Source organism: Emydura macquarii, unplaced genomic scaffold (genome assembly GCF_026122565.2).
Source record: "Emydura macquarii macquarii isolate MOO-44397 ecotype Brisbane River unplaced genomic scaffold, CSIRO-AGI_Emac_v2 contig_312, whole genome shotgun sequence".
NCBI classification, from domain to species: domain Eukaryota; kingdom Metazoa; phylum Chordata; order Testudines; family Chelidae; genus Emydura; species Emydura macquarii.
The window spans coordinates 11,074,618-11,092,063 of NW_027130449.1; the positions used below are offsets into that span (position 1 = coordinate 11,074,618).

Sequence of the window (17,446 nt, forward strand, 5' to 3'; positions counted from 1 at the left end):
TGTCTCCGTCCGGAGGGGAGCGCGAGGTCATCGATCGATCGCCGGCGGCTCCCGGCTCCCGGCAGCGGCAGCATGTGGCGCGCGGTCGCGCGGCGCCTGGCCCCGTGCGCGGCCCCGCGGCGGGTGCCCGGCGCGGCGGGGGCGAGCCCGGTCCGGGGGTCCCGCGCCCTGAGCGGGGGGTGCCTGGGGGCCGCGCAGCCCTTGCCGGGCCGGAGCCTCCCGGGGCCCAGGCGCGCGGGCGGGCGGCGGCTGCTGCTGCAGCTGGGGGAGCCCTGGCCCCGCCTCGCCCCCCGGCGCTGGTGCAGCCTGCCGCCCCACCAGAAGGTGAGTGAGGGGCCCGGCCCCCCCGAACCCTGACACCCCGGAGCCGGAGTCACCCCGGAGCCGGAGTCGCCCCGTTTCCCTTCCCCCGGGTGCCTGGCACCAGGGGAGCCCGCCCGATCCCGGAGCTGCTGGGGGGGCCGGGAAGGGGGGCCCCCCACTGCAAAGCCCCCCCCACTGCAAAGCCCCCCCGAGACGGAAGCACCCCCAGCCCGGAGCGGGGCCAGTCATCCCAGGCACCCCCTTGCTGATAGCCCAGGAATCTCCTGCCTGCCCCCCCCCAACGAGCTGGGCTCTGCCCTTGTCTCCCTGCCCCTTCCCCCCCCGCGGGAGTGTTGGCGCCCCTTGCTGGCTGCCCTTCGCCGGGGTGGGGGGCGGGTGATTCTCCTGAGCCGCTCCCTGTCTCGAAGCTCACTGGGAGGCCGCAGGGCTGCCCATAAACGTGTGGCTGTTGTTGCATGCTGGGTATTTCGTTGACGCCCGGCTTGTTTTGGGATTTGAGAGCACTGACTGGCCTCTCTTGGTGGAAGGAGTTCTGCAGCCATTCATCAGATGCGGTGATTTTACTATGGCCGGGTTGTTCTTTCGCAGGTGCCTTTGCCGGCTCTTTCCCCTACGATGCAGATGGGGACTATTGCACGGTGGGAGAAGAAGGAAGGGGAGAAAATCAGCGAGGGAGATTTGATAGCAGAGGTACCAAGGAGAGGTCGCCTCTGGCCAAGAGCAGTTCCTGGGCGGGTGGGGATCCAACTTTCTGGTGGGTGGGAGGCTGCATCATCACTAGAGGACAAGACGGATTACAGGCTCTAAATTGTCCCTATGCTAAGTGCATGCCCTGGATTTTGTCCCAGGTCACCCCAAACGGCCATATATGTTTTAGTCTCACCCTTACCTATTATCTCAGCGTTGAAAGGTTGACTCCCACCTCTGATCAGCCCATAATGCCAGCTTCCATTACCCACCTTTGTGCTTTCTCCCGAGCTGCCCCTCAGCTTGGGAGAAATTCCTCATAAACATCCACAAAACTAACTCATTATCTTCCTTGAAGATTTCTCCTTAAAATCCTCTGTTGTGAGGCCTACATAAAATTTGACCACGGTTAGGCTGAGACCACAGCCTGTCATGCTGATGTACTGTCTCATTGTTTCCTTATACTCCTCCGTCAGTCTGTCTATCCATCTGTTCCCTCTTATGTTTAGACTGTAAACTCCTTGGGGCAGGGACTCTCTTTGTGTTTTGCGTGTGTACAGCACCTAGCACAGTGGGGTCTTGATCAATGCCTGGGGCTCCTAAGTACTATGAAATACAAATAATAAAAATTTAATATTAATCTTCTGAAGCCATTTTATTGAAGAATTTAAAAACAGCTGCAACCCCATTGTGTCTCAGAGTTTCCTGCTGTTTCCTAGCTACTTTTGAGAGGGATTGAACCTCATTTGTTCTACAGTATGTTTTCCTTTTTAGCCAAGTTGCTGCTGCCATCTGAGCTGACTCTCGCTATGCTTTATGGGCCAGGGATCTTCACCTCTAACCCACAAACATGAGACTGGAGGATTCTGAGCTGATGTGAAGCCTTTTTCTTTGCCATAACAAAATCATTCTCTTTTTGCAAAGGTGGAAACAGACAAAGCGACGGTGGGGTTTGAGAGTTTAGAAGAATGTTACTTGGCCAAGATCCTGGTGGCAGAAGGGACAAGGGATGTTCCCATTGGGTCTGTGATATGTATCACAGTTGAAAAGTAAGTAAATTGATCACATCTCAGTAGAGTGCTGTCTTGGGAACCTGGCTTGCTGGGTGCCCTGGATGATACATTAGCCACATTATCTTCCGTATTGTCTTCATGGCTCCTTTCACTTCTCTTCTAGGCCTGAGTTTGTTGATGCCTTTAAGAATTTTACCTTGGATTCTGCGGCATCTGCTGCTCCAGCAACCTCAGTGCCTCCCCCTCCAGCGGCAGCTCCCCCACCACCAGCTCAGCCCTCTGTGCAGGCTCCAGGCAGCTCCTACCCTCCTCACATGAAGGTAGGGCATGTACATATCCTCAGTGAATTATTCCTTGTCGTTCTTCATTCTCTCTTCTGCTTCTCTAACATGATTAGCTCCTAGGCAGTGTGATACAGATTCAAACCAGGGGCCTTACGAGCTGTAGCTGCAGGAGTGTGTCTCAGCTGATCTACCCTACAGATTTAAATTGGTCTTTAGCGGGGGGCCCCCATCAGCTGTGCTCTGAAAACGTTTAAGGACCCTGGTATCAGTCGAGGAAGAGAATGAGCTCCCTGAAGGATTCCAGCTCCCACAGACTATAAAAAGCTCCTATATGCCCATGATTCTCTCCTTATTAGGAGGCAATGATATCGATTGGTTAATGTGGCTAGCAGTTGGCCTAGCAACATAGAATGGAGAAAGGGATGAAGGCACCCAACAAGCCACAGAGCAACACTCTCTCTGGCCCAATGACTGTGCCACTGAGGATAAATACTTAATCATTGGGCTAGAAAGAGAGAGTGACTCTAATCCAGTGCCTACGGCACCCCCTGGGAGAGGGGAGACCCTGTGTCCAGTCCCCCTACACCAATCACTCTTTCATTATTTATCCACAGTGGAACAGCTTTCACAGGAGAGATGGAGGCAGCCCTACATCAGAAGATCCCATTGCTCAGTGGTTAGAGCATTCTCCTGAGAGGTGGGAGAACCCCTGTTCAAATCCTTTCTCCCCCTTTAACTGGGGTGAGGGGGGATTGATCTTGGGTCTCCCACATCCTAGGTGAGTGCTCTAACCTTTGGGCTAAAAGTTATAAGGTGGGTGGCACCATCTCCTCCTTGAGCGGTTTTTGTGTGGAGCAAGGCAGGTGCTGAACTCGGGCATTTTCCTTCCATTTCTGCCTCTGACTTGCTGTGTGACTTCAGACAAAGAAATCCACCTAGCTGTGCCTCAATTTCCCCATCTGTGCACTTGGGCTCTATAGATGAGAAGTGATATATAAGTCCTAGGTGATGTTATTTACTAGCATTAAACAAGCCAAGCAGAATCCAAACAGGAAAATCCCTCAGTTGTTGCCTCTCAGTTTCCTTCCTTAACTTAAGCCTTGTTTAAAGAAGCTAAGCCAGAGAAGTGGCGGCAGCTGCACGGCACCCTGCTCTGTTGGGTTAGGAAGCCCAGGAGCATATTAGTGCTGGCTCATTGTCAAAGGTAACACACGTGCTGGGCTTTGGAGTCACGCTCCCGTTCATGGTGGCTTGCAGTTATCTGGTCTGATACACTCGCATTCTTTTGACTCCATAGATTGCTCTCCCGGCTCTCTCGCCTACGATGACCATGGGCACGGTTCAGAGGTGGGAGAAGAAGGTTGGCGAGAAACTGAGTGAAGGAGACTTACTGGCAGAAATTGAAACAGACAAAGCCACGATAGGTGAGCAATCTCCATCCCTGAGAGGGACCATAGATTGTTCTGTAACCTCTTGAGAGAGAGTGATCCAGAGTAAAGCTTCAAACCGGATTCTTCTCTTCCAACTGCAAAGGGCAGCAGGTCTTGGTGCAGTAGTAAAGTAGCAATTTAAAGCTATTGCCTGTCCTCTTTTAGTTCTAAATGATGGAGCTGCTAATAGCAGCTCCCAGTTTTGCGCCAGCCTTGTTGTGTTAGACTTGCAGTACATGGAGACATCTCCCCATTCAATTGTGTTTGAAAGATCTGTTAAAAAGTGGCAGAGCTTTAATTCCTGGAGGAGTCTGAAAGCATCATCTAAAAGAACTCTTCATTGTGCCAGTGTTGTGAGATTGAGGCACCAATGCCAACCTTCTGGGTGTTAGATCTTCCCCAGCATTCATCTGTCATTTTTGTTTTCTTTTAAGGCTTTGAAGCTCAGGAAGAAGGTTACCTGGCAAAAATTCTGGTGCCTGAAGGAACGAGAGATGTGCCATTAGGAGCCCCACTCTGCATCATTGTGGAGAAGGAGTCTGATATTCCAGCATTTGCTGACTACAGGGAGACTGGAGTGGCTGACATCAAACCACAAGTGCCATCACTCACTCCTCCCCCTTCAGTAAGGACTATCTCTGATGGAGAAGAGAAGCGGGGCGGGGGGACCGTTAGCAGTTGCTAATCTGATTTGAATAATCCTGCTGATTTGAGCCTTGTGAAGCTCAAACTCCAATAATGCGTTGTGATATCATGAGTGGAAGGATAATGTGAGATGGGTACAATCTGTTAGCACCAGTTAATCTATCCTTGAGGAATTTATGCAGGTTGTTCCCTGCTTCTCTTCTCCAGGTCACTGCCTGTTCTAGTTTTAAATGCCCCGAATGACGGGATACAAATCACTTCCTTACTGCCCCTTCATCTGGGAGAGGATTCCACAGCCTAATCAGTCGTACTCACAGGAAGGCTTTCTGAGAAACTAAATTTTCTCTTCATTTCATCTATTTCTCTCTACCTTCCTAAATCATTCTTCTACCCCGTACCTATAGTGTTATGTTCCTCACCTCTGATATCACTCTAGCCACAGTTCTGCAGATTTAACTCTCTTCTCTAGTTTGTTTCTGGTAATCAGACGCCCATGTTCTCTTTGCATGTTAAATCTTCTCCTACTTCTTAAGTGAAACTTTAAGACTTTAGCTGAATGTCCGTGCTGCTAATGACTATCTAACCCACTCTCTTAAGGCGGCAGCTCCTCCTCAGCTCACTGTCCCTTCAGCTCCAGCAGTCTCCTCACCTGGGGTTCCTGCACACAAAGGAAGGGTAATAATTAGCCCTCTGGCGAAGAAATTGGCAGCAGAAAGAGGAATTGACATTACACGGTTGAAAGGTGAGCTGCCATGTCCATGGTTCCTATGCAAGCCTCTGTCCCCCTTAGATACGTGCTTAGCTGTCCATTCACTCCCTGTGTATTGAAAATGTTTTCCAGACACAAATTACAGCTGAGCGTCCAATTTCTGTGCTAAGCGACTGGGTTAGCAAGGGCGTGGGTTTTATTTTAACTTGCATTTTCCCAATATGGCATTGCAGGAAACCTTACATTTCACATGTCTCTGCACCAGGTACTGGACCAGATGGCAGAATCACCAAGAAAGATGTTGAGTCATTTGTGCCTCCAAAAGTTGTCCCTGTGAGTAGGACTGAAATCTGTGAGGTCTCGTACTGCCGCGTTAGTTGTTAGAATGACAGAAGTGTAGCGCTAACTGCTGCTCTTTGGAAGCAGTTGAAGACTGCGACCAGCAGGTGAAGTACAAGCATTCTGAAGATCGACAATTGTGTTGAAGATTGGACAGTGTTGAATGTTGTATCTGAAAGGGTCAACTTGTGCAGGACTTCAGAAATGTGAGGCGAGGTGTCCTCCTTTTTTAATTTGTCACTCTGGCGTTTCACTACAGAAGCACGTCTGGCCTCTTCAGGTGTTTGTGGTCCCCATTACCATAGTAGCTGAACACCTAATGGTGTGATGGAGCCTTAAGGAGTGCAGCTTACGAGGGGGAAATCCAGTATTATAAACTGAAAGCCTTCTGCAGTCATCCCTACTTTCCAGTTATTGTCTGATGGGGTTCTGCTTTGTAGCGAATCACAATAGCATAATTGCTACAGATATCAGTATCGTGTTTCATATAGCCAAAAATGCCACATTCTGGGAACAGAATATTACCACGGCCTTAACATTTGGGTTTGTGAATCACTTAAAGTGCATTAGGGAAGGTTGGGTAGGAAGCTATAGGAAGGGAGTGCCTTCTACTTACTGGAGAGGGTAACCCAGAAACAGGGACGGTAATTGTGTTTTAGTCGTCTTGTTGTCCACCGCAGCATTATTCACAGCAGTTATCCCAAAATACTGAGGCTTGTCTCCGTAATGCTGATTTCCAGTTTCCTACAAACCCAGGCTCAGGTTTGAACAATGTTTGGAAACCCAGCTGTCTGTATCTCTCTTTGCATACAGGCCGAGGCAGCACCTGTGACACCTGCAGCTCCGACAGCAGCAGCACCTCCTACAGGCGCCTTCACAGATATCCCCGTCAGTAATATTCGGAGGGTAAGAGGCTTTCCTTCTTTCTCTCCCTTTAAAAAGGAGATTGTATCTGCACATAGGAGTCTTTCCAGAAACATTAAACACTTAACTACTGTTGACTAAAGTCCCTTCTAACCAGGAGGGCCAATTGGATGCTGAAAGGTAGTGAACTTGGTAGAAGAACTTGCTCATGAGAGCAAGTGATCTAATAGCATTGACTTGAGCCAGGCATAGAACAGGCAGATGTTGAGCAAGCTTCCCCCATGCAGCTTTGCTGATGCATCTCCATTCTGAGCTGTGAGGCCTCTCTGTCCACAGCTTTGTCAGTGCACCAGAGCCCTAATCTGCAGCAACCCCTTCTGTCCCGGTTTTGAGCCTTGAGCAGAGATGGCCAACTGTGCCAGATCACGTGGTGGTGGTTGATGTAACCAGAAAAAGAGGACAAGGGTGAGAACCATCCACATCTTGAGACATGAAAGTTGAAGCAAAAACCCATTCTCATTTTCATTGCTATTAGTGATTTATAGCAGGGCGCCGTGTTTCTAGGTGTCTGGTGGGTTATCACGGACACCCATTCCTATTAGCCAGTATCTCTTCTGGTGTAATTAACTTCCTTTTAAGGTGAGGGTGAGATCTTCTTGTGAAGGTGCCTTTTATATACAGCAACTACTTCATTGCGTTTATAAAAATGCATCCGTCTAATGTTCCTGGCCTCCTGTACAATCGCTCTCTAAAATACAAATAACAATTAGGACCTATGTCCCCCAAACTAAGCTGCTTCCCAAATCACCATAACTTAAAGCTTTCCTCTGACCCAACCCATCTATTCATCTCTCTTCTCCACCCAGCAAAAGCCTAGGATAACAGAATGAGAGTAGAATATAAATTCTAGCTGATTAAAAATGCAGAATCCTTATATTGGCCTTTCAGCTATTGTCTGCTGCTCGGTGGTGTTTAGGAAGCAACTCCAAGGACACTTGGACCAAACCCAAATGTGCTATGATGTGTGCATCTAAGACGGTGGTGTGAATTGAAAGCCCTACTTTTGAGCTGGATGGAAACCCCTTTTGCAAAGTGTATTGTGTTTTAATGTCCTGCTCTGTTGCCTTCAGGTCATTGCTCAGCGATTGATGCAGTCTAAGCAAACAATACCTCACTACTACCTATCTGTTGATGTAAACATGGGAGAAATACTGGTGCTCAGGAAAGAACTCAATCAGGTAACACTCCTGAGAGGTTGTGGGGCGAGTCTGAGAGGACAGTTAGATAACCAATATGGTGAGCCTCCTGCATCTGTTGAGCCAGCAGTTGCGTGACAAGACAGGTTCCTTCACATCTGAAGTTTGCTGCCTCCTCCTGATCAGGTGTGGACCCTCTTGTGAAACCCTGCCCACTGCGCACTCTGAGTTTCCCAAGCTGATCCCCTTAAATCCTAGATAAGTTGCACAGCTTTCTTTTACTGTTGTTGCCTCCGCTAGAAAATAGGATAAAGAGCCGGGATCGAACCGTAAACAAGATGCTGCTTCTGAGCAGACTTTTTTCTTTTGGGAAAATGAAGATAATACATATCGCAAAACTGTGAATGCAGCTTCTCCAAACAGAAGGCGGGGGAGCGGGGAATACAAATGTTAAATGGGCTTAAGACACTTTCAGATGTTGTTTCCTCTTAGAGATGTGCCCGATTGACTGTGATAGGGTCACACAAGTAGGTGTAAACAGCACTGTCTCTCTCAGACATTACACATGGCTATGTAGTCTTGTTTATGCAAACTAATTCAATATTTGTGGTGGCTATAGGGAGTGAGTAAATCAGTGACATTCCAACCTCTGTCGTCTCTTTACAGGAAGTGTCAGAGAATGTTAAGCTTTCCGTCAATGACTTCATCATTAAAGCTTCAGCTCTAGCATGTTTGAAGGTGCCTGAAGCAAATTCCTCATGGTTGGACACTGTTATCAGGCAGTAAGTATATGGTACAAATGTAGCTAGTAACAGTGTTCATGGCAAAATTGAGCAATTCTCCCGCACTTCTGGCAGGATCTCATAAAGACTGGCAGGAATGGGAGCAGCTGCAGTGTAAAACTCAGGGGTCTCTCAGTACTTCATATGCCTTTTCTTTAAGTGCCCTTGTGAGTGAGGCCTGGGCGCTAGACTTAATGGACATGGCAGTTACTGCTCGTTTATACGAGGTGGCTTTAATGCTTTTAAAAATCTTTCTTTGTGCCCTGCTCAAGTAATCTCAGTTGTGTCCCTGTTGTGTCTTACAGAAATCATGTAGTGGATGTTAGCATTGCAGTGAGTACTCCTGCTGGGCTTATAACTCCCATCGTGTTCAATGCGCACATAAAGGGACTGGCTTCCATTAATAAAGATGTTGTCTCTTTGGCAAGCAAAGCACGAGAAGGTAAACTTCAGCCCCATGAATTCCAGGTGAGGAGCTTGGTCTGTTAGTCATTAGTCATGCAGCTGTGATTGTCCCCGACTTAACAAAAAAATTTGAACAATTTCATGACATGTTGGTCAAATGACCCCTTCAGAACAGGCACTTTCCAGTCCATGATCTAGTTTAGCCATGTTAATTACCATGCTGTGTGAAAGTGACTTCTGTGAAGTCCCATGTATTAATCTGCATGTTTATTCCTGTAGGGAGGCACTTTTACAGTTTCCAATTTAGGAATGTATGGGATTAAGAATTTCTCAGCTATAATCAATCCACCTCAGGCATGTATTCTGGCAATTGGTACTTCAGAGAACCGGCTGGTGCCAGCAGATAATGAGAAGGGGTAAGTATTAAACAGAGTGTTATCCAGAGTCAATTATCTCTTCAAACAGGTGACATTTACTTTGGAATAATGGCCAGTGTTCTAATTTCCCCATGGGATGACAGGTATTTTGTAGTATGGCACAGTGCATCAGCTGCTTTTGATACATCCTAATTTTAAATACATTGATACAATTTGTCTGTACAATCTGTTTTCAGTTTAACTAGCTTAGATACTTATGTGATTCCCATTGCCATATTATCCAAGAATCTCAAAATTGTTAATGTGTTTCTCTGCACAAAGTCCCTGTGAGATAGGGAAGTCCTGTGATCCCTATCTGTAAAATGAGGAGCTGAGGCACAGAGAGTAAATAACTTGCCTAAGGTCACACAGGAAACGTGTGGCAGAGGAGGGAATTGAATCTTGATCTTCTAAATCTCACACTAGTGCCTTTCTCATTGGGCCATACTTCGCAGGGGAATTTTGACTGGGACACTGCAGACTTTTGAATCTGCAAATGAATGACACAGTGTATAGATAAAAGGTAATCTTACTGCCTAAAAACTCACCCTGAGGTAGCCAGGCCTAGAGTGTGACTTAACATAGATATAGACTAAAGTTTGATCACACACCTGTTTGTATTTTATGAAATAACATGAGCTGCATGTTCCAAAGGGCTCACCTAATTTTAGAAAACGAAAGATGTGATCTGACCTGTCATGCAGATCTTTATAATAAGCATTTGTGGAAGTATAAATGTGGAAGTGAGTACTACAGGACTAACACCCTTTGGTATTTATCTTTTATAAAAGTCCTGGGTGGTGTGTTAATATCACTGGCTGACAACGCTTTGCTAGCTAATTTACAGAGTGCTAAATATGGGATTTTGTTTCTCTTCCCAGATTTGATGTGGCCAGCATGATGTCAGTTACTCTTAGTTGTGATCATCGAGTTGTGGATGGAGCAGTTGGAGCCCAGTGGCTTGCTGAGTTCAGAAAGTTTCTTGAAAAGCCAACAACCATGCTGCTATAATCAAACCAAGCAACCAAGGCTTTCCTAGGTCACGTGGATTAGAACAAAACAAACTATTTATATTTCAGTGGTTATACTCTTAAATACATTTTCCTTTTTTATTTTAAATATGTATATTAGCTGGTAATTTTTACCAGTCTGTACAGATAAATAGTTTGCAGAAGGCTTTACAGAGCAATATACAGTTATACTGTATTTTAAACAGTTAATGAACTTGCAAACGTTTTTCCAAAACAAAAAAAAGTCAAGTGTCTTGGATTTAAAATCATGTGAACAGTGTATGCTTCATGTATGCTCCTGATTGGGGATGGGGGGGGAGAAGCATACCCAGATATATAATCTCTTGTGTTCTCAGAAATAAGAGAACCAGATTGTAAACATCTGTGCAAAAGAAATTGTAAGGCTTGGTAGATGAAATCTACAGTCTAGTATTTTGTTTTAAAAAAAAAAAAAAAAAAATGAACCCTGAGTGGTCTGTTCTCCTGCTAGTATTAGTGAGAGTGACAGGCTTGCACTGAGAGGAGGAATAGATCCCTTGAATAGCTTTTCATAGGACAAAGGGTTCACATTCCAGTTCCTCTTTGGAGTTCAGCACTAGCTCAGATTTTTACAGCTACATGATCCCTTTTAGAGGACTTTAAAAAACAAAACAAAACAAGGCACGAGAGAAGTTAAATCAGTTAGGCTATCAAAACAGTACAACCAAATCTCTTTTAAATGAGAATGTGCCCCATCCTTGTGGATTTTCGCATATGTATGTATTTTTGTATGAAATCTATCGTAAATAGCTGCTTTCCCTCTTGAAGTGTTAACAATACACCATGTTGCAGTGGAAGTAGTTGTTCTGCAGAATGGTCAGGAGAATTTCTTGCTATGCATGTTGATACCCATTATTAGCATGCATAATTTGGCCATTGGCATTCCATTCCTAGGAATCATTTCTGTGATGATTTGGATGTTTGAAAATTGATTTTTCAGACATTCTTGACACAGGAAGCTTTGACATGAATTGAGATCATTGGTATCACAATTCTTAGATGGAAATGTCTTTACTGTCCCAGCATTAGTAAACTGCAGAACGTGCCGTCCATGTATACAGTGTATGTAAAATGCTTTAAATGGTTTTCTATTGGACTTGTGCCCAAATACACTAATCATTGTGTCCTACAGTGGAGGGATACAATAGTGGCCACTCCCAATATTCCAGTTTCCAAAGGGAAATGTTAATTTAAAAAGAAGGATCATGTAGTTGATCAGTGAAGTGACCAGGAGAGCTTGGTAGGAATGAAAGGTTAAATAAATTCTATATATAAACTTATTCTGTATCCTATATATTGCATTACGTATTGTCTCTTGTAAAGTTGTGTTACAGAATCCACTAAAGATGATATTGAAAAAGTATAATCTGGAGATTAAATATTTTTGTGAGAACTGTTCAACTTTTTCCTCAGTTGGCTGCAGTTATGCCTAACTTCGATGGTTGGGTAAGAAGAAAAGTAGTTGCACTTAAGTTTTAAAATGTTCTAATTTGCTCAGTTCCACACTCTCCAGTGAGCCTGTGTGTTCTGTTAAATCTTTGAAATTGTTAGACTAATAAAATTATCCCCGTGCTTTTTCTGTTTAGTGATGGATGCGGCTGACCTCACTCCTAGTGCACACACTATCCATGTTGTCAGCCTTTCTGGTTGGGCAAATGAAATTTACCCTATTAATCTTAAGGTTTCCACCCGTAAGTGGTTCAGCAACATCTCTGTTAAAGCACTGCCATGCAGCACAAGTTTTGGATGATTGATGTTTGACTCCCCTGCTGTACTGTGTACTGCTAAGGAAATCCTGGGCACTCTTGTTATCCCTTCCCTGTAATTAATTAATTAATGAATTAATGAAAATTAAATCAAAACTGAAAATTAATCAAAACAGTCCTGTCCTAGTGATAGCCTGTCTGGGGAACAGGCTGCAGGACAAGCAGAATGGTCCTTTCAGCTCCCTGTGTACTCCTGGCTTTGTGTTGCTTGCAGTGTTTTGTTGCACACACTACACTCCAGCTAGGGCAGATCACATACATTAACACTAATTCAATCTGACCTGTAGCTATAGACATGCAATTTTTAGATCCAATCCTGTAACTGTTTCAGAACAAAAAAGGAAGAAAACTAGGAATTGCTGCTCTTGAGTAAATGAGTTTGTCAAAATTAAATAGTTATACATTTCTAATCTGTCTGTTCTAATTTCTGATCAATTTTTAAACATTGTTCCTCTGCGATATAGTGTTATGCTGTATGGGAGGAGCATAATATAAAGCTAAAGTGGGTAAAGTCTAGCATAGACGGGTGAGTACATTGTGATATCAAATCACTTACCAAAAAGACATCATGAAATTTAATGCTTCATTTCCTCACTTAAGAGTCTGAAAAAGAACTTCATAGTAGAACAGAATGATTATTATTGCCTTTGTAAGACAACTTGACTCCTGGCCTACCTTTCCCAAACCCTGAAGAACTAATTTTTAGTGTTATCTCGTCCACATTGGTTTGTCTTCTTCATGAATGCTAGCTGGCACTACAGACATTCAGCACCTGGGAAGCGTTTATAATAGAGAAACCCTGTTGGTAGATACCTTCATTCACATGGTTCTTGAGCCTTAATATTCATTATGTAAACAGTCTTTGAATTGGTAAACTAGTTCTAGGGCACTGTTATGTTGCTTACTCCTGAGATTGCAAAACCATTGCTAATTGGTGGGTTAAGGCCAACTCTTAGTGCACTGCTGCCCTCAGTAGTATCAGCAGAGGAGCCAGTGACTGAATGGGTGTTGGAGACTACTCACCTCACCTTTTTAAAGGTAACCCCTGCAGATTTATTTGGAACAGGAGCCAGGTTGTAGGAGAGCTTGCACTGTTACCTATGTCATGTATCTTCAGTCTCACCATCTTTCACAAGTATTAAATTGTCTTTATTTAAAAAGAAACAGTTTACAAACTCCAGATAAGAGCTCTTTCAGCAGAGGAAAAGCAGAAAGGAAAACACTATTTCTTCAAAGTTAATCACTCTTTATTGCCCTACTGATGGAGAAACTGGACATGGTAGTAAAGTTTATAATGTAGGGTCATGTTTTAGAGATAAAATGATTTAAGTAACCCTTAAATCCTTACAACTTGTATTAAGAATTTTAAAAATACTTGTACTACTGCCACCTAAAAGCTTCCTGCTCTATGTAAACTTCGTCACCCTGTGTTCTCAAAGGAAATTATATGTGTGCAGACAAAAGAACAGATTCTTAGAATAACAGTGATACTAACTTGTACCTGTTGGTAAATTCTTTACCATTAACCTTCCTTTTAATCTCTAAGAGTGAGCCATACTCACTAACTTTTTGTGAAAAGCTGCTGTCCCTAACATTCTCTTTAGGGAATTGGCATCGTGATAAGCAACACACCTTTCCCTTTGTTAAATGTTGCTGTAGTTGCTTCTTCATCGACCAACTCCGGCAAATCCAGCTGTAATCTGTATTTCTCAGGGACTTCAACAATTACATCATCCTAAAACAAAGGCAAATGAAAATACTTTGTGAGCAAGTATATATGTGTTAGTTATAAGTGACTACTTCTAAGTCTGTTTGGGTTCAACAGAGAGAAAACAGGTTTTCATTCCTGCATAACTTACCCTTGAAATGCTCAGCTCACATTCAGAAACAGAGCTAACTTTAGGCAATTCAACTTTCAGCTCAATGTTTAGAGGTTTCCTGTTTGCATCCTTTGTGATTGTCATTTCATAGGCTGGTGTGATGAACTCCTCTGGCAGGTCCATGCTGGCAATCTCTTCTATCAGATGCACTTTAGACTGTGTAACATCCTTGTTCAGCAGCAGCATAGCATTACTACTGTCCTTCTCTCCCAGACTGTGCCTTATCTGGTCCAGTGTCAGTTCTTCCATAAAAAATATTCACACGTAGTTACTAAAGTATCTTATTTAAAATAGTTTAGTTGTAGATTTAACTGATGGTTTTATACCAGTTAGCAAAACTGCCATAACTTAAGTCTCAGCTTTGTGATTATGAACTCAGCTGCTAAAGCTTGTTGGAAACTAATTTCATGGAGCTCCTTCCCCTTCATTCCTCATTTTCACTTTCATTTGTAAGTTGGTACAAGTTAGAAATGCATGTTTCCAGTGTTCCATACCTTACAGTCAAACAGCAGAGGCCTCTTTCTACTGGGCTTAGGCCCATGAAATGCCAAGCATCTTGCAGGAACAGGGCACAGGTCAGTTTCAATATTCTATCAATTTCATGAACTACTGGGAGTTTAGCCTTTCCCATTTCCATTACACCGTCTCTCGATGGTAATTTAAAAGAAGTCTACGTACCGTTCCTCGTGTTCCTGTTAAAAAGTGGAGCTGGTGGTGGTCCTCCCCTCAGACTCTGTTTCATCCTTTTCAGGCTTCCTTTGAGTGTGAATGTTGCAATGTGGTAAGAGTGGGACAGAGAAAGGTGGTAATGCTCCTCAACGTATTTAAATGTCAGATGGATCAAGTGATCCATTTCTGCTTGGTTCTCTTCTCTCCTCTGAAGAACAGTTGGGTTATATGCAATATCTATGACGGAATAAAGCTCTAGGAAAAACGAGTGTCAAAAATTATTTCTATACTGCTACATTCTGTTTTATAGGGGTAGCTACAATGGGGGTAACCTATATTAACAAGAATAATTTTGATGCTTTTTATTGTTTTGAAGAATCAATAATACAAATGGCGAGTGTCTTGATCTGTGGTTTCCTATGACAAGGTGGTTCCAGAAAACTGACTTGTAGAAAATACCCCTCCCATCCAGCAAAGCACTTAAATACATGTGTAAATTTAAGCATGGGAGTAGCTTCCTTGAATTTAATGGGACTGGGACTACTCATGTGCTTAAAGATACGTACCTACTCTAAAGCGCCAATCCTGCAAGGCACTTAAGCATTCGTAGTGATGTTCTGCTTTTTCAGAAGGAACAACCAGTTTTACTTATGACTCTGTCTATGCCTCCTCCACCCTCAAACTGCAAGCTATATACCAACCACAGGCCTTCTAAAAGGGCTGCTCTTAGCCAAAGTTACATCTTTGCCTTCCTAATGCAATACTGCAGAAATGAGCGGAAGGCGTCCTAACTGTAGCGCATACAAAGAGTGTTTTGGAACCTATCATCTACTTGCCTGCTTTATCGGACATCTCCTCTAGTGGGCCAGCACTTAGAGGTATTGGATCAGTAGGTGACTTAGGAGCTGGGACCCTTTTCCACCTGCAGAGGTTAATGAATAATGATTTTTCACTAGGATCCTGCAAAGAGAACCCAAAACCACTTAATCACCACAAATGTTTAGGTTCCCTTATATCCAAAAGTGCAATGGAATCAAATGGTGAACAGAGTAAAATCATTGGCCATGTCCAACTCCTTTACTACCTATAAATGTCTTTGTTCAACTTTATATACAACATGTAAAGAGCTGTGTGTGTGTCTGTGTCCAGAGGGCTTTTACAGAGAAGGAAAGATACTCTGAGTCTAAGTGACCATACACCAGGAGCTGGGTGGGATTTAACTACAGTGAATGAACACTGATTTTAGGGACATTAAGGAGCCTTTTTACCAGACAACAGCAACAAGTCTTGTCACATTCTGTCCTATGTAGAATGTTCAACAACAAACCAGCACTGCTTTAGAGTCTGATCATGATCTATAGTTGTGCCAGTGTAAATGGGGAGTAACTCCACTGCAGTCAATGGAATTACACTTCTGCAATAGTATGGGAGGAGAATCAGGCTCCTAGTATCTAGGAACTGGCTAATTTCATAGCACAAGGTGGGAGAGCTGCCTGTTGTATTCACTGCCCATAGATGCCAGTATCCAGCTCAAGTCATGGGGTTCATCCTCTCAGGGCTTACTGTGCTCTCAGACACAGAACATATCCTGGATTTCCATGTTATATAAGTGATCTGCTATGATCATCAGTTCTGGCAGAATCTCAGAGCTAGGAACCCAGCTCCACCACACTGGGGTGCATTCCAGTTTATTAATGAATCTCAGCCCCCAATGTATTCCTTCTTGAATTTTATGTTATCTCCTCCAAACCCTTTTTCCATGCTTGCTTACTTAGGAATAGCTGTGCATTTAATACTAGAATTCATATCTAAATCTACTGCTCTTTCCAGTCCCATTGGCCACTGCCCAATGCTTCTGTGGAAATAAAAATCTTTCATAATGCACCTCTTTGTGCCCTCAGTGACAGTGCATTTGGGGAAGGAGCACTGGCTCATAGCCTGAGAACCTTTATCATTTTTATCCTAGCCAGTATCCGCATCTGATTCATGACCTGCAAAAATAGTCCATAGATATCGGCGGATTTGCAGGGCTCTAAGTTATTTTTTGTCACAAAAGTCCTTTTTTAATCTTATTGAGGTTCAAAAAGCCTGGTTAGGGCCTTTTTGCAGCTGGAAGCACCTTCCAGGCACTACCCTTGTTTCCCTGGCAGGTGAGATCCTAGTGGAACCTCAGGCTCTTTCACAGTAAAAGACCTTGCGCTATGTACCAGGATGTGGGTCTGCAGGCAAAGATGTGGCTCGGGGGGGGCACAATATTGCTTTGCATCCTCTAGCTGCAGCTGCATGAATCGGCGGTAACTCTCAGGGCTGCCTTCTGCCATCTCATCCAGCATACTCCAGAGTTGGGTCACTTGGCTCAACATGTGCTCTGGGCGAGAAGGGGCCGCCATGGCTAGCACAAATGTCCCTCGGGAAACGGCACGGGTCCTGTGCTTCGAGCCTACAGGGGAACAAGAATCAAAATAGGGCAAAATATGTTCTAGTAACAAGAAAACAGGCGGGCTAGTATCTGCCAGCCGCCCCCGCCCCCGCCCCCTTTACCTGCCCCTGGCATCTGAGAGTCACGCTAGGAGCAGAATCCCCGCACCTCCTCCCGCCCCATCCCCCGGTGCCCCTTCATCCCACTCCCGCCAGCTGCCTTCCCACCGTCTAGCTGCCCCCAGCCCCCGGCCCAGGGCCTCATGCTGCCCCCCCACATCTCCCTGCCCCCCAGCCCCCGCCCCAGGGCCTCATGCTGCCCCCCCACATCTCCCTGCCCCCTCAGCCCCCGCCCCAGGGCCCCGTGCTGCCCCCGCCCCCCCAGGGCTGCCCCCCGCTCTCTCCCCTTCGCTGGCCACACAGATCCTGCCTCCGAATTCCGACTCCCGAAGCCGTTGCCATAGCAACAACCACAGCGGAAGTTCGCGCCGGAAGCGGAACTACGTATGCCTTCTCGCCCACCTCCCTGAGTTCCGGCTCCCGACTGGGTCCCGCTGCCCGATCCCGGCA

General features: G+C 45.1%; 2 protein-coding genes across 3 annotated transcripts; one reads left to right on the forward strand and one right to left on the reverse strand.

Moving 5' to 3' along the window:
• Nucleotides 1-59: 59 nt before the first annotated feature.
• DLAT (dihydrolipoamide S-acetyltransferase) lies at nucleotides 60-12,428 on the forward strand. Its single transcript, XM_067565431.1, has 14 exons — nucleotides 60-324; nucleotides 913-1,014; nucleotides 1,936-2,060; nucleotides 2,188-2,344; nucleotides 3,606-3,732; nucleotides 4,173-4,363; nucleotides 4,981-5,125; nucleotides 5,358-5,425; nucleotides 6,245-6,337; nucleotides 7,426-7,533; nucleotides 8,158-8,273; nucleotides 8,579-8,741; nucleotides 8,958-9,094; nucleotides 9,976-12,428. Exons 1-14 carry the CDS (start codon nucleotides 73-75, stop codon nucleotides 10,103-10,105), a joined length of 1,914 nt encoding a protein of 637 aa, XP_067421532.1. The 5' UTR covers nucleotides 60-72; the 3' UTR covers nucleotides 10,106-12,428.
• Nucleotides 12,429-13,018: 590 nt separating this feature from the next.
• Nucleotides 13,019-17,392, reverse strand: PIH1D2 (PIH1 domain containing 2). 2 transcript variants are annotated; one of them, XM_067565458.1, is made up of 6 exons: nucleotides 17,307-17,392; nucleotides 16,666-16,898; nucleotides 15,295-15,418; nucleotides 14,468-14,713; nucleotides 13,769-14,031; nucleotides 13,019-13,644 (listed from the first exon to the last, which is right to left on the reverse strand). In XM_067565458.1, exons 2-6 carry the CDS (start codon nucleotides 16,846-16,848, stop codon nucleotides 13,510-13,512), a joined length of 951 nt encoding a protein of 316 aa, XP_067421559.1. In that variant the 5' UTR covers nucleotides 16,849-16,898; nucleotides 17,307-17,392; the 3' UTR covers nucleotides 13,019-13,509. The 2 variants fall into 2 exon arrangements, with proteins under 2 accessions (XP_067421559.1, XP_067421568.1); XM_067565467.1 differs by lacking the exon at nucleotides 17,307-17,392 and having other exon boundaries at nucleotides 13,020-13,644; nucleotides 15,295-15,380; nucleotides 16,666-17,014.
• Nucleotides 17,393-17,446: the final 54 nt, after the last annotated feature.

Coding starts and splice junctions, on each gene's coding strand:
- DLAT (XM_067565431.1), top strand. CDS start 73: ATGTGGCGCGCGGTCGCGCGGCGCCTGGCCCCGTGCGCGGCCCCGCGG. Junction 2,061..2,187: donor ATATGTATCACAGTTGAAAA/GTAAGTAAATTG, acceptor CTTCTCTTCTAG/GCCTGAGTTTGTTGATGCCT. Junction 7,534..8,157: donor TCAGGAAAGAACTCAATCAG/GTAACACTCCTG, acceptor GTCTCTTTACAG/GAAGTGTCAGAGAATGTTAA.
- PIH1D2 (XM_067565458.1), bottom strand. CDS start 16,848: ATGGCGGCCCCTTCTCGCCCAGAGCACATGTTGAGCCAAGTGACCCAA. Junction 14,714..15,294: donor GGAGATGTCCGATAAAGCAG/GCAAGTAGATGA, acceptor CGTTTTTCCTAG/AGCTTTATTCCGTCATAGAT. Junction 14,032..14,467: donor TAACAGGAACACGAGGAACG/GTACGTAGACTT, acceptor TTTTTATGGAAG/AACTGACACTGGACCAGATA.